The 16,168-nt window shown below is 48.1% G+C and overlaps 3 protein-coding genes across 3 annotated transcripts; 2 read left to right on the plus strand and 1 right to left on the minus strand.

The window, feature by feature from the left end:
- Positions 1-376: 376 nt before the first annotated feature.
- Positions 377-1,370, plus strand: BKA67DRAFT_532331 (gpr fun34 family protein; the record flags this gene model as incomplete). Its single annotated transcript, XM_046099513.1, has 3 exons — positions 377-744; positions 837-1,226; positions 1,280-1,370. The coding sequence occupies 3 exons, from the start codon at positions 377-379 to the stop codon at positions 1,368-1,370; spliced, it is 849 nt and encodes a 282-aa protein (XP_045961337.1).
- A 5,010-nt stretch (positions 1,371-6,380) lies between these two features.
- BKA67DRAFT_532333 (uncharacterized protein) lies at positions 6,381-7,270 on the plus strand (the record flags this gene model as incomplete). Its single annotated transcript, XM_046099514.1, has 2 exons — positions 6,381-7,062; positions 7,164-7,270. The coding sequence occupies 2 exons, from the start codon at positions 6,381-6,383 to the stop codon at positions 7,268-7,270; spliced, it is 789 nt and encodes a 262-aa protein (XP_045961338.1).
- A 2,457-nt stretch (positions 7,271-9,727) lies between these two features.
- Positions 9,728-14,889, minus strand: BKA67DRAFT_512932 (uncharacterized protein; the record flags this gene model as incomplete). The annotated part of the gene is made up of 2 exons (XM_046097517.1): positions 9,728-10,118; positions 10,175-14,889. The coding sequence occupies 2 exons, from the start codon at positions 14,887-14,889 to the stop codon at positions 9,728-9,730; spliced, it is 5,106 nt and encodes a 1,701-aa protein (XP_045961339.1).
- Positions 14,890-16,168: the final 1,279 nt, after the last annotated feature.

Here is a 16,168-nt window from a genome sequence, read left to right on the forward strand (position 1 = left end):
GTTGAGCGGTCCGTAGGACAGGACAAGGGGACCAAGTGTGCGGATCAGACGCGCAGACGGGGTATGCATCTTCGAACAGATGAATACTAGCATTTCCATATTAATGTCGACTACTTATTTCTCCCGGGGCCCCCAGTCGCTTAAACCAGCGTCTCCTTTCCCCATTACCCTACTTAAGCTTCCCACTCCGCAATTTCTGGGACAGAGCAACCTGACCATTGTCGTCTTGTCGTGGATCAGTGAACCTTATACAGCTCCACCCACGCAATAAGAGCGCGTCCCCCGCAATAAGTCTCTACGTCCTCCATATTTCCAATCCTCACATCAACTGGATCTCGCTCTCACCGCGAAAACAACCATCCTTCAAGTAAACAAGATGTCCGCCGCCGCCGTTCAGAGCCACGCAGAGGGGCACCCTGACCTCGAGAAGGTCAACACAGCGGGCGACAACAGCAATGGCAGGACAAACGCTTATGACTATGGCGGTCACCCCATGGCACGTCTTCACACCGGTGGAGAGGACAGACTCGCTCCCTTCGGTGGAGAGTTTCAACCTGGTCTTTACAGGCCTGTAAAGGAAAGGAAGTTCGCCAATCCCGCTCCTCTTGGTCTATCCGCTTTCGCCCTGACGACATTCGTTCTTTCCCTCATCAACCTCAACGCCCGCGGAGTTGCTGCTCCTAATGTAGTCTTGTCTCTGGCCTTCGGCTACGGAGGTCTGGTCCAGCTGCTAGCTGGTATGTGGTAAGTTCAGATTGTGATCCCATGATAACTGTAGTTTTCAATGCTACGGCTTCTGGGCAATAAAATCATTGCATTTTACTGATATGTGGTAGGGAAATGGCTGTTGGCAACACTTTTGGTGCTACTGCGCTGTCGTCCTTCGGTGGCTTTTGGATCGCCTACGCCATTCTGCTCACTCCTGGTTTCGCAGCACTCGGTGCATATGAGACAGCTGATGAGGCATCCGTTCTTGGATTCTTCTTGGCTGGCTGGTTCATCTTCACATTCATCCTACTCATACTCACCTTGAAGTCGACCGTCATGTTCTTCCTCCTGTTCTTCACCCTGGATCTCGCATTCTTGATGCTTTCCTGCAGTGAATTCGCAGCTTCTAATGGCAACCCCTCTGCTTCCTTGACACTCAAGCATGCTGGTGGCGGCTTTGGCCTTCTGGCCGCATTCTTGGCCTGGTACAATGCTTTCGCCGGTATGGCTGACCACACGTACGTTCCATCCCTAAACTTTCCAATAATCGTTGCACTAACTCCCATGATAGCAACTCATTCTTCCTCATTCCTGTTATCCACTTTCCCTGGTCCGAGAAGGGCCGTGAGGCTCGTGGCAAGACCGCTCGCGAGACTGTTTAAGACTTCCATGAATACGAGTGTTGAGAAATTTAAGCGGTGCAATTGTCTGATATATGCGAAATCGATTATGTCGACCTCGATGAGATGCATTTGCGCAAGTTGCTCTAGCATGACATGATACCAGGAGGAAATGTTTGAGAAGGATATGCGTCACGGAGCTCTGGGACGGGAAAAGGGTAATGATTTATATCGGTGGTTTTTTCGCGCCCTTGATCGTTAAACTATAACTACATTTTATTAATACCAATACCTATCGATCATTACGCCTCTAGCCCGGCTCGTCCATTTTCTCTGTCAATTTTCTTGAACAAATCTGTATCATATGCATAAACCATTGTGCTGTGTCGCGTTAGGCTCTGACTTCTGAACCTAACCGCTCTCATGATGGTCTCGATGATTCGAACGTGCTGATCTATTAGTGTCTATTATTGCAACAAATGATGAAGTAATAGATGTAGCTGAATTTGATTTTTGAGACCTTGACTGAAAAGACATGTACTAAAGGTTTAACTCCATAGGCAAAGCGGCACCAAAACAGGTTCCGAGTTGATATTCGAAGAGAGATTTTGAGCCACCTGATTGCTTGTAGTATTTGCATCGGTCCCAACAGCTTCATTGTTGACTATCGCGTATTTGCTACCTATTAGCGCTTTTACACCGACAATTCTAGTGGCAAGTTTCAGTATTGAACGAGAGTATCCGCCACTTGTATTGTAATACGCGAGTTTTACTGCGTAGGATAACGATACTTACGTCAAACTTTCTTTTCTATCATATTAATCGTCTGATAATCGAGGACAGGGGACAAGCACAATCGTTGTTCGAGTTCTTCGCTCGAGGTTAATTGCCGCGGTTGACAAATTGACGCTGATATTTATGTCTGACGTTGTATATGAGACCATTAAGATCGAGATATATTTTGTAACTCGAAGGAGACTAGGCGGTCTCGTTGTAGGCTTTCATTTGCTCGAGCCTCTGTGCGACAGGATCTCAAGTCGACCGATGCAGCCCGTTCTAGGGATCGGAAATAGCGGCCCTAAAGGTTTCCGGACGGGTAAATCTACTACGAGGTAGGTCGTACCACTCGACTTGCATCTTCTATATGGCGCCCTTGAGGAAAGTCTACTCAAGCTACCTGGAGATTTGAATGTGTGCTCTTCGCCTACACCACTTTACACATTGAGAGAACCTGAGTTAGTTGATGCCTTGTGAGAATATTTTGAAGAGCTGCCGGACAATATAGATGTGGCTGTCCACTTCAAGCTCAACTTATATCAATATGGCAAGAGCTGTCAACTTTTGGCATACCTTTTTTACACTGTATCGGAAATCCTTAGTACGATTCTGATCCAAAACCGGGTCACATATAAGGTCTTTCGACGACAAAGCGAGGTTGTCCTTGCCATCGTTAGCTGGTTTCAAAATCCTTAGTAGCTTAGTTGCTATTGTTGGGAGTTACCAGCAAGAGAACTACAGCTCGGAAGCCGAGAAGCTTTACCCGATTACGAAAATGAGAGACCTTGATGTCCATGAAAGCGAGATTGGTGTTATGGAGCTACCAAGATCTAAAAGGCCAAGTACTGGTATCAACCCGGCTCCGTTGCAATGAAAACGTAGTCGCAGATCCGCAATATCTGAATTATTAATAGGAGACACGGACGACTCCGATAGCATGAAAATTTGTCGCTCTTTCAATTGCCTCATGACATAAGGGTGGTAATTGCATCCAGGATCATTAGAACCCCTCCTAGCCCTGCCAATATTATTGGAAGACTAAATATCTGATAAACAGCGGTCAGAGCATGGAATGCCTTGTCAAGCGACCCTGCCTCAGTAATACCCCATCATGAAATGGGCCTGATAACCTTGTTTGGCCAAGATAGTCATTAGTCAGGTGCTCTGATGATTGTCGCCTCTTTGTTCACTATTTTGCTTGGCCTGCTCTTCATGTTCCGGAACATTTTACACGACTCATGACTGGCTACGTCTGGGGGACAACAGGTATGGTATGAAAGCAAGACTTTGCCGCCATACTTGATAGTGGGGCAGAGTTGCATTTCCAAGAGTAGCTGGATCATGTACCTTAAAGTGTTACCTGTTAATGTCCATGGTAGTATAGCACTACGTAGAAATGCTTTATACTCGGTTGGTTTAAATTCCGTATGTCTTCATAAAGAATACCGGTACTATACAGAAGCGTCCAGCAGGTTATCATGGTATGCAATTCATCTTCTGGCGTGGAAGTGTCACCTCGAAATGTGAGAATTGTTAAGTGCATAAAAAAAAGAATATCAATTCCACGCAGATTTCCAGCTTGACAAAACCATTTCGAACAATCAGGTGGACGGCGCACAGTCTAGAGGAGTTGATTGAATACAAACAGAGCTGTTGTTCTCTCCTGGTTCCATGAGCTTCTTCTTTTTCTACCTCTCTTCTTTTTTTCTTTCTTTTTTTCCTCTTCTTTTCTTCTCTCATGATTCAGTTATCTAGAACGCATATTCATTCATTGATCGCTTGCTCCCTTAAACGACAGACGTGTATCAAATCTTTCGGTATTGGCATTCCCTTGAAGCTTTGCTAAAGCGTAGTAATAAGGCCTATACATGCTAAAGACAGTATATTTTGGTTTAACTTATAGCTGTACTTCACGTTATGAAGAGTACACGCAACACTCATACCACTCTATACAAAAGCAGACCAATTTGGAAAGCTTGCAGAAAGTTGACGATACTTAGACCTAGCGATGAAGCAAAACTCGATACGCCATAATGCCTTCTTGCATGGTACTATTATGGGGTCCAGCTTTCTTAGGCTTGCTCTTCTTGTTAACAGATCAGGATGATCCTTCTTACATCGGCTTGACCGATCGAGTAAAAAAAGCAAGTGGCGAGAGGAAGGTGTAATATGCTTTGTTGGGAAACGGATTCGCGAACAATTGGTAGGTGGGTGTTGGTCAACAGATCAGATTGACGTAGTCTAATCCCCCCCCCTTGTTTGCTTGACGCTCAATTTGGTCTGAGTATGCAGTTTAGCGAGGGCGTTACTGCGAAGATAAAAATAAGGTCTTGGCAACTCTAGGCCTGCGTCATTGTGGTTTTGGTTGCTGCGCCGCAGCTTCGTATCCTTCAGCCTTAAACGTTTGAGATCGACGAAATTTAACATGCATGAGACGAATCCTTTTGCGCAAGTTCAATAAGTCATCATCGATCATTGAATCCCACATATACCAGCGACAAGACCTCACAACAGAGTTGAGTTACCAGAAAGCCTCGCAACTACACATTCGCGCACACAAAACCGGCCAAAGTGACTGATTCTTACGTGGCAAACCACATATCTCGATATCACACAAGACCACCTCTCAAACTAATAGTTCTATCTTCGACATGTCTGGTATAAACATTACGTGCAGCCCCGCCAACCTGGAGGCTCTGACGCCCCAGAGCGTCAACTATGCCTATATCGAAAGCTACTGGAACTCGGTCAATGTGACAGCCATGACAAAGTGCTGCGCTCCCCAGCCGGCGACCCAAGACGGCTGCTACACGTGGTGCCGGTTGAAAGATGACGCCGATATCAGCACTGCGTCCGCGAGAGAGAGTTGGGAGGCCAACTTTCAGGACTGCCTGACCAGAGAGGGACGTCTTGCGAGCAATGAAAGCTTCGTCGCGCCCAAGATCATTACTGTCAAGAATTCGAAATCAAATGCAGCTTCGCAGGTTGGAACCGGTGTGAAAGGAGTTGTCCTTGTTGGGCTTGGGGTTCTGTCTTGGGTTTTGGCGTAAAGTGCAGGTATGCTTCGTGGAAAGGAGTTTGATAGAGGAGCAATTTATTGGAACGCATATTGGTATAAAGAGTCTCACTTACTGAAGTTCGAGGCCTGTTCTTTCAGCGAAGAGGATCAGTGGGTTAATGCAAAAGCTTTTCTGTTTTCCAGTCATGACCAAGAACATATGGCCGTACATGGCACAAGGGAGTTTCCTCTAAGAATTGGGACAGGCGTTTGTCTCATTTTATCAGTGTTCTTGTCGATACACAATTACTAGGAGATCACAGTGAATATGATGTTAGTACGTTGTAACAGCGCTGAGCGACGTAAACAAATTACTCTATTTACCAAAGTATCATATGAAGTTTTAATTGAAACACGTTATTCCAGCACACTGGAAAGTGATTTTGGAGTTGCCTCGTCGGCCTGATTGGATAAATCCCTTCTGACTTAGACAAGCATCTATGTGATATTGATGACATTTTCACGTGTATTTTTGCCCCTCGTAGTCAATCGAAAATAAAGGTCTGAGAATTTGAGCATCGTCATAGCTGCTGGAAACAATTGGTGAAAATCCAGAAAAGGATGCCTTCCTGATTTAAGACGTCATTAAGGCTAATTGTAGGCTGTGAGGTTTTCTTGGCAGCCTGCGGCGTAAGGGAAGCCAAGTTTCTTGGCGATATTGATCAACATGGCAGGCGAAAGTGTGGCATGCGGCGTGGTATGTTAGCAGCTTTCGATTGCTGACCACAAATCCTGTAAGATTCCTCAAACCTTATTAGATCGCAACAAAAGTGACCTTTACTCAAGTGTCCTCGAGGAGTCATCACTTTTGAGCATCTGGATTCCTAGAACCCTACGCCTGAAGGAATATCTATATACGGCGATCTGCAGCCGAGCCACGATTTTAAAAAAAGAATAAACAGCTCCCAGGACTATGTTCCTCCCGGTCGCAATGAGCTCACAGCTACCATGCTGGACACGACGCAGTTTATGATACGCAAGAGCATACAAAGAAATGTATACATAAGCATGGAAGATCACACCTGGAACATGATTCCATACTTCATGAGGACCTTACATTACAAAACACCACACTTGCCACAAAACTTATAAAGCATCACTTTGAAACTTCACAAAATACTCAATACTAAATTCGTCGCCTCTCTAGCCACTTCACTTTGATAACCGACTTAAAGAACCGCTGCACAATCCTGTCAACTATCTACGACAGCACCAAGATGAGAACCCAGCTATTTTTTGCAACTCTAGTAGCGGTTGCTAGTGCCATTCCCGCGCCAAACCCCGAGATATGTGGCCCTAATTCAAACTGCGAATTGGTGGCCTCCAACGGTACCAAGGCTTACCGGTTTAAGTCGGGTCATGAGCCGGGCAGCCACGACTACCAGAAGAGATTTTACGAGATCCCGGGGCCTCGGGGGCTGGCCCGCCGGGCCGATGCTGTCGAAACCAAGGTAGTCATGGGTGAGACCAGGATGCAATGGGGATGTGACACCGACGTGCAGGCCAAGCTTAGAGATTCGATCAATGCAGCCTGCAAGAAGGAGGGCGGATGTGACGAGGGCACTCCGAAGAGCTTCGATATTAGCAAGTGGGAGGGCACGACCAAAGAGCCCAGTGACGCAAAGTTGAATATCAGACTCGAAGGCAAGTACTCCAACGAGGACGCTAGGAATGCCCTGCAGGAGGCCCTAGAGGCTACCGTCACCGGTGACAGCGTTACTACGAACGACCAGAAATGGATAGTTCGAGCCTCTGCCTCTGCCAACCATTGGGGTATGTCTGATAGAGGGGGAGATTGCTCGGAGAAGCAATTTCCTAACTATGTTGCTATCAACCGTTTCGAGAGCGGTAATCTTAAGGAGTCGATGGAGTTTCGAGCGGAGCTTGTTGAGGGTGAAAGTAAGTAATGACCAAGGTTCCTATCGGCTTTTGTTTCTGTTGTGACCACGAAAACACAGGCTGCTATCTTCTGATGATAAATTTGCTAATAGTATACATAGAGAATTGCTTGGGAGTAACTATCATGGGAGCCATTGCTGGGGCAATCAACCCCATCGCCGGCAAGTTCTTTGGAGCTGTGAAGGTATTATGCGAGAGCGAACTATAAATGAGAACCACGAAGACTGTCAGTATTCCGTTGGTCAGGTGAACGGTTCCGGATTTAGTCCCGATACTATATGTATCACTAGCGGTACGTGGCTGCGTTTACCATTTGCTGTTATTTAGCGCTATATTATCATTTATGTTTTTGTTGCGTAATATCACCTGTATAGTAGACTTACCAGCTTCTGCTTACATCGTTGGCCCACATATGCTGCAATTCTTCTGTCTATCTCTACACCAAATCGTCTAGAATGTGAATAGTCAAAACTAAGTCCAGCATAACATAACCAGCCGATCACGGTGGGTGGTCGTTTTCCATGCCAGACTTGCTGCACCAGGACTTTCTCCGCAAACAAGTGCTGTTGTTTCATTGTTGGGGGCCGAATTGCGAAAAGTGTAGACAAGGAATTTATGGGCGGCCCCTTGTGAACTGGTCTGGGTAGGCGCCGAGGATTATAAATTTGAACACGCGAATGTCCACTAAACAATCATATAAACCGCATCGATGTCGAACACGAGTAGGTAATTCAGCGTACTTATTTTAAGGAACCTCTTCTCGCTCTGGCTCGAAGTATGCTATCTCCAACGATATTTAAATGTACCTTTTTTCACCACGCCTGATCTGAAATATTTCACGTCCCCCGACTTAAGGGCCATGATCGCTGGCGACCAGTCAATATACTTACTTGTTTGTGATCGTATCATGGCGCCTAGGCTAGGCGAGTCCACCACAATTGATCTCAACTGACAGTCTAAACTGTCGCCAGGCTTGCATTTTGCGATTGAGGTGACAGGGGTTCTTACCACGACATGTATAACACATTCTCCATAGGTCAAGGATTTACCAGTTTGACAGAGCGAAACTAGACCAGCAGTGCGTACAATTGATTTCTAGTAGCCTTCCACTGGTATGGCATAGATTTAGTAAGTGCCTGAAATGAGAAACCAGTATTGCGACATAAAGAATGATGCTTTATTGTAGCTGGACCTTCATACAGGGTCTATCCGGAGCTGATTTCTTGGGAGTTTCGAGTTGGAATATCGTTCTCTATCTAATATCTTAAGTCCCTCCGGGCACGGTCAAGCCCAAATATTTTGATAACGTCAAAGGCAAATCGAACTAAATTCGCCTTCATTCAGCCTCAGCCTCAGCCTCATCAGCCTTTCCCACAGACCAAGATCGCAAGAATAGACATCTACGACTCACCGACAGCTCATCCTCGAAATAACCAGACAAGCATTGTTCGGAGCTTTTTCTCAGTTACTTCTGGTAAACCGGCGGCATGAGAGATACACCAACTCTGTTGTTAGCAGTCATGATCTTAGACTCGGCAAATGTGATCCAACTTCTCCTAGAGAGAGGTGCAGATCAATATACAGCTCATTCCAAGAAAGGGAAGTCTATGAGGAATTGTGTCCGGCCCGATGCAGGGTTCAAAGAGGTATTCGGGAACATTCTTGTGGCTAAATTGGTGAGCTTGGTTGGCTGGCTTATTAGTGCAACACCGAGGTGTTTCGACCAAACATTGATTGAGCCGGAATCCGTCAAAAAGCCGAGTTGGTTAGTCCAGCAGGGTGGAAACATCCATGCCGATCTTGATAACTCTACGCCACTAGGTTAGGTTAATGCACTGTCTCCGATATCCAGGGTGCAAGGCCCCATATGCAAATGAACCCATATCCCCTCAGAAAAGCCTCAGCTCGACCTCATGAGACATCTTGATGTCGGAGGACAAAATTTCTATCGGCGTCGTCCCCCGTTTGGACGAGCTGATGCCTGTGATACCGGCAGACGAAAAGGGCTGCTCGGTTTGGGTGCGACATAATGCGCCATGATCTCGGCGCCTGGGGAAGCGTGGACTTTTCGGTCACATAATGAAGGATTTGAAGATTGTGATGCTCAATTACTCGTACTTCGCAGTAAACAATATGATGCGGATGAGTTAGTTATAGTCGCGTCCTCCTTGGTTGTGTGGTACATGAAGTGATAGACGAACAAACCATGGTAAAGTTGACAAGGTCACTGGTACACTGCTGAGTGATGATCCTGTCAAATCGAAAATGGATAGAATTTGATATCTCATTTATTCATCTCTCATCCCCGCCCCCAGTACATCTCCTTCTCATCTAATGCATGCTATTGACAAACATCAAGTACAGATACTCCGGCTCTGTGCAGTAAAATAGACATTTCGTGTAATAAGACAAACTCCTCGCAATGACAGCGTTTTCAATGTAGTGTGCATAGTATGATGACCTGCGGAGCAACCAGTGGATATCTCAATCAACAAAACACCTGATTCGATGCCCTCCATATTTCCATCCGTCCGCCTTGTCCATTATCGTATTCTCATGCCGGCATGTTTTCATTACGTTGACTAACGTCCACCTCCTGCTTCATCATGGCTGGTTGTGTATTGCCACTCCTCAAAGTCTGCCACCGTTACGCCCGACGCGACGTTTATTGTGTCCGGTAGAACTTCTTGTACAGCAGGTGAAGCAGCAAGTTGACATTCAACTTCAAGTTGCCCTCGAAGACATTCATGAATTGATGTGATTCGAACTGAGCCTGCAGCACATCTTCGATTGGTATTGAAGCGCTCGCACCAGGAATCTGGATATGGCCACGGCTTCCCTCGACATTAAAGACACCAACTTCGTCACAGCTGATGGTCAGGTTGATGACGCCCCAGTCTCGCTCAGGCGATCCCTGCCATGAGACCACCACACCTCTGTCGGCGAGAGCACGGACGCTGTATTTGTAAGAGCCGAACTTGGGCACGCGGCCGGAGCGTTCGAGTTCGCGCTGGTGGTTGAATTGCTTGGTGAAGGGAAGTAGGAAACGTTTTTTACTGTAAAGTGTATGTTAGTGTCGGATGGTCAAGTTAGTCTGTGGGCAATAACTTACCCCTTGCTCTTTTGCAGGGTAGCCATAGCCTGCTCAATGTAGTCGTCGTAGCTCCCGCGTTGCTGCTCTAAGTATGCAGCCTTCTGATGCAAGTTACTGAGCGTCATACGAACACCTTCAAGCTCACGCTGTCTTTGGACACGTCGCCTGCTCTTGGTGCGAATGTCGAGAGCAATAGCGTTGAGAATATCCTGGTAATAGTTTTGCTTGGAGATACGACCCATATGTTCTAGTCGCATAATGTTCTCGAGAGCGTTTCGTTTCATATCATAGTATGACGTCCGGGTGACATCAACCATATTAGCGTCCGAGTAAGCACCTTTGGTGTTATCGCCAGACGCAAAGTCTTCATGGAGAACGGCTTGCCATTTTTGTTCATCCTCTTGTGTTGGTGGCCGGACAAGAATTTCGAGCAGGTTACTACCGCTCTGCACACGAATGATATAGAGGATACAACGTTTGGTCTCCATGAACAGTGACTTCACATCGGCCTCTGGGTCATCGACATCATGCAGTTTCGGTGTCAAAAATAGTTGGACATCGGACGAACCTGTACCGGTCATCTCGTTCTCGTTGCTCTTCGCACTACCGAGATCTTGCATGATCTCCCGCAGCATATCGTCACGGCCAGGGCAGACGAAGGCAAGTTGTTGTGCGACCAAATTGTGAATCGCAAAGATGTCACCCATCTTGATGTAGAGCGTAGGCTTGTTCTTGGAATAGAGGTCGTTATATTCATCGATATCGAACGTACTTTCGGCATCGGCGACGGAAATAAGGTCGTTGGTGATATGTGCGAAGCGTTCGGCTGAATCAGCAACAAATGCGTTCAGAGGCTGCAAATAAACATTCTCGCCACCAAATGGTCGACCAGAAGCGATCTGGCTTAGAACCTTGGACACCTCGCCAAGGTTGCGCTTTTGCAACGGGCTGAGCGTCTTCTCCATCACGCCAACCTGTTCGGGGTTTACTAAAGCAGGCTGTAAATAGAATTTCCAGACCCAGTTGGTGATGAGCTGTAGAACTTGGTGCTGTGGCTCTCTGCTAAATCGTTGGCGCAAGGCCTGGAAGGTTTGCAAGCAAATGAACCGAAGCCCATATGGCATTCTTGGCAGGAAATCTTCTAGTGCAGCGAAGAACTGATCGCAGATTTCTCGGAGATCGCGCAGGTGGTCGATGAACAGTTCGCGTGTCTCAGGGTCCTTGATGGCCAGGTCTCTAGGCACGTCGAGTGGCCTCCTGCTTGGTCGGCCAGTTCGGAGTTCTTCGTTGTTGATAGCAGACTTATAGATCTGCATGGGGTCACTTTCAAGATCCAAGGCTGGATCCTCGACAATATTGTCGCGAATCAGAGGACCAAGGAGATCTCTCAGGTATTTTCTATCGCGGGGCGAGCGCGTGTAGTTGCTGAGTATCCTAGAGCAAAAGAAATTGCCACGTAGGTAGTCTTGAATAGAGTTGCATGTGTCGACTTCTTCACGTATCGATCGAGCAATCACCTTCAGAAGGTAATACTCCTCTCTGCGTTTTTGAGCATATCCAAAGAGGCCCATGATTAAGTGTTCGATCCGCTTGCATTCCTTCTCTGCTGTGCCTTCTTCCCGAATCCTCTTGAACAGACGAGCGAGGTACGCAGGTTGTGTTTGAAGGTTGAAAAATAGCTGCTGGTACGATTCGAGCTTTTTGCGAGAACTTTTGTTGAGGGCCTTCAAGTCGAAATGGTTTGCAGAGGCAATAGAACTGTTGGCCAGTAAAGAGCTTGCGTGGCCACCGAAATTGTTCTGATGCCTAACAACTTCATCAAGGGTGATCTTGTTCTTCACTAGGAGGGCAATCTTGATGTCCAACTGATCGATATATTGCTCGAGCATCTCGTTTTGACGTACTTGTTGGACAACCGTCTTCCGTAATCTCTCAAATTCGATCTCTTCATTGAAGTCGAAGTCACTGTCATTCAGAAGATGCACGAAATTCTTGACAGCATTAACCGGAGGGTTCTTTCCGGTTGTGAGACTCTTATACGCTTCGCCCTGGATCTTGGCACGGACAAAACTCTGGATCTTGATGACTTTTTGCATATTCTCGTTGAAGTGCCTCTTCTTCTCCTCGAACTGAGCTCGAACAATATAACCTTTGGTGAGAGACTGGAGCTCGGTAATTGCATCATCGTGCTCATCAAGTTCTGCAAGCAGGTCGCCGATGTTCGCTCTACAAAGCATGGCGCGAGCTAGAGCTTGAAGAGATATGATCTCATCTTCATGGGATTCAAGTTGGTCCAAGAGGGCGATGTGCTGCGCCCTAGAGTGCGAGCCGCGGATTCTTGCCTGTAGGTCTGAGATCTCAGAAGCCAGGTTCTCGAGCTCGTCAAGGTCGGCGGCCACCCTTTGCCGCTCTATCATACCCCTTGCGTTGGACTGCAGGTCGATGATAGCCGCTTCATGCGAGTTTAAATCGTCGAGCAGGTCAGCCGTGTCCCTACGAACAGCTGCGGCCCGGATCGACGCTTGCAGAGCGCCGATCTCCGAGGTGTGCTTGTTCAGCTCGGCTGTCGTGGCAGAGACATCTGATCGGACAGCGTTGGCCCGGCAGACAGCTTGTAAGGTCTCCCATTGCTGCGCGAAGCCCTTAAGAATCTCGCGCTGCTGGTTGATCTGCTTTCGCGTCAGCATCGCCCTGGCGAAAGACTGCAAGCCTGTTATGGCTGGTGACTCTTGTTCAAGATGAAGGAGATCCTTCTCTACGCTGCCTCGCACCAGCATACCCCGAATTGCAGATTGCAGCATCATTACAGGTCCCTGCAGCTGGTTCGTCTCCTGCTGCTGCGAAGACACCTTCTCACGAGCGAGAAATCCTTTGCAAAGAGCTTGAATGCTCCTCACGGGACCATCAACAGATGCTAACTGAGATCTAGTCTCGCGTACCTCGTTGCGAACTTGAATAGCCCGCATCATGCTCTGTAGCTTGATGATGTTCTTTTCCTTGCTCTTCCAGAAATGCTCTCTGTTCATCATGCTGTTGCGAATCAGGAAGCCACGGGCGGCGCTCTGAAGTTGCACTGCAAATTGCCTCATCTGAAGTCGATAGTCCATAATCTGTCGGGTCCAGTCCCCGCGAATTCTTGCTTGGAGGTCGATGATCCAATCTTCGGAATCCCACAGGGAGTTCATCACGTCAGCGAGTCGCATCCGTGCCAATGCACCTCGGATCTGGGCTTGCAAATCTAGTATCATCGCTTCATTTTCGCCGAGTTCCCGGTCGATACGTTCCTCCTCAGTCTCTTCGGGCTCGGGGTCAGGCTTAGGCGTAGGCTCAACACCAAAGTCAGCGCCCATGGTACCAAAGCTGGGCATGTTGACTCCAAGCTTGTCCAACCCTTTTTGCATAGCTTCCAGCTCATGGTGCTCGAACTCGAGCTGTCCAACCAAGTTGCCTATCCTGAAGTCTACGATGCCCTTGCGAAATAGTAGCCAACTGAGAGCATGTATGCAGTAGATGACCTTTGGAATGTTCTTTTTTTCGTATAGATCGATCAACTCAAATCGGAACAGGTCTGGCATTTCGACTTCATCCAAATAACGGAAAAATGTAGCGACGTTGTCCCAATGCCGCGCCTGTAGCCGCTGGTGGCGGAATATGCGGAAACGCCTGTCAGGGTTCAATGCCTCAACGACTTCGGCAAGTGTAACGCCATCTCGCAAGGCTTCTTCGAGCTCGACGATGGGCGGGATTTGCCGGTGGATGACATCCTCTATCCATTCCTTAGCTTCTCCTATATGGCAAAGGTATTCATAGGCTTGGAGGAATTGGCGCTGCTTGTCCATCCAGTTGCGGCCACCGAAACCATACCTGTCGCCAGCTCGTTGGCCATTCTGGTCACCAGTTCGCTGTAATCTACGGCGTCCACGAAGACCAACAACTTCTTGCGTTGGGGAAGTAATGGCAAAATCTTCTGCAGTGCCCAGCTTGGACAGTGTCCTAAGTTGGCTTGTGGAGGAGCGACCAAGCTGCTGCAGATCCGGTCTCGCCAGTGGTGAGTGTACGACAGCGTTGGAATGTGTGGTCGCTGGAGATTGCCTTATAGAATCGGAGCGAGTGAGAAGCATCGAGGTCGGGCGAGACGCGGTGGTGCGAGGCGGACGAGTCGGAGATGTCTGTGGAGATGTTCGCGGCGAAGTCTGCTCGTTCGATAATGAGAGTCTACCGATATCGAGACTCTGGCCGCGTTCATGACGACTTTGACTTGGTGGCGTTTTGGGTATCCCAAAATCAACACTCTGGCCACGCTCTTGTCGGCCATAGCCAGGACTAGGAGGGGTCTTGGAAGGTGATAGGCGATGAGCTGGCGGGCTGGGACTTGGGGCTGGAGCTTGGCCTAATGGTCTCAAAGACTGTCTGACTGAGCTGTACATGTCCTTAGCACTTGACTTGGCCTCATCGTAAGTATTTGATCTTGTCGGTGGCTGTCGAGGAATAGCTGCCTCGCTCTTCCCGCGCCTGTGGGTATGTATCGAGGGGCCGAATGCGCTGGAGGTCATGGAGGAGTTAGTGGAGGCTCGACCGAAGTCATACGATTCGGAGGTATAAGAATACCCAGATGAGGCCGAAGAAGACGTCGTGGAAGGCTGGCGGTTGATGTTGTTGTCGTTGTTTGTGACATCGAGGTTGGCGTAGTCGACAGTGTACGACTGCCGCAAGGGATGAGGGCGGGTTGACATTTTGGCGGATGATTGCTAGTACGCTAAATGGTGCTCGCTCTCGTGCTGGTGATAATTGTATGGGTCGCCGTGTGTTGTTAAGCGCCACATTACAGCTACCAGAGATATCGTCGCAAACAACTCAGGCACAAGTCGGAGGCATGAAGCTCGAGCAGGGCTCAAGTGACAACACGAACAACAAGATGGGTTGGAGCAAGCGCCGGTCGCAACTGTAAATGTTTTTTTTTCCTGGTCGCAATAAATTGGAACCAAGTTGACGCGTAGGTAGGGAAGGGCGGTCGGGTGTAATGAGAACTTGGCCAAAGACGTTGTAGCTGCGCGCACTCCGGTGAATATCCAATTTCAAAGTGGCCCGGCCGTACTAGAGGTAAAAGTGAAGCGCGCTCTACGCACAGAGGTAAGGCAAGGCGAGGCAAGGCGAGGCCAAGCGAAGCAAAGCAAAAGCAGGGCAAATGATTATGTGGTTGTGTGACGAGGGATGGTGATAACCTCAGAACATCGAATCAAAGGGAGTTGAGATTCCAACCATGTATCAGCCACGACCATTAACAGAAACCCATTATGGACTACATGGACTCAAGTTGGGACAAAGGCCATGTCGCATTGGAGGGGTTGGGGGGGGTTCCTTCAGGGAAAGTATCAATCAGCCCGGGCCAGGATGTTTTGTTTACTTTGGGCTGAGGCCATAGCAACGGACCGCATCAATAACCAAGCTCCCGGAGGAAAAAGGTGGGAAGATTGACCAGGGCCTAGACTGGTTAGTGCTGTGGCTGGGGTGGGAAGGAACACTGGAAGCCAAGTCTGTGTCCAGCCACTTGTTCGGGCATACACGGCACAGGCACAGGTCCGTGTGTACAGCCCAAGCATTGCTCCCTTATCGCTCACAGGCTCACAATCTGTGTTATCGATAAGTCAGCATATAAGGATGAAAACTTCACCGCCCTCGCTATGGGGCCTGGCCGGACCTCAGGCTTATTTTTGAAAGAGAAATAAGAAAGTACTTGGGCCCTGGCGGGTGATCACCACTGACTGGATGTCTACTACTAACAGACTGCCCCTCATCCACTAATCTAGAGGGTCCTGCTAGACGCCTCTTGGAGAACAAAAAAAACTTCGGCGAGCTCGCTGCAGTGAAAGTCTTTTCCTCTCTTCTACTTGGGAAGAGGATCACCGTACAAGCTGCCGTCGACTTGGAATTATTTCATTTGACGTCAATCTTCGACCTCACAGATCGCAAAGTCTGTCTATCTGTCTTCTGATCAATCCAATCCAAGACACG

This window comes from Truncatella angustata (assembly GCF_020726525.1).
Source record: "Truncatella angustata strain MPI-SDFR-AT-0073 chromosome Unknown BKA67scaffold_2, whole genome shotgun sequence".
Taxonomy (NCBI): Eukaryota; Fungi; Ascomycota; class Sordariomycetes; order Amphisphaeriales; family Sporocadaceae; genus Truncatella; species Truncatella angustata.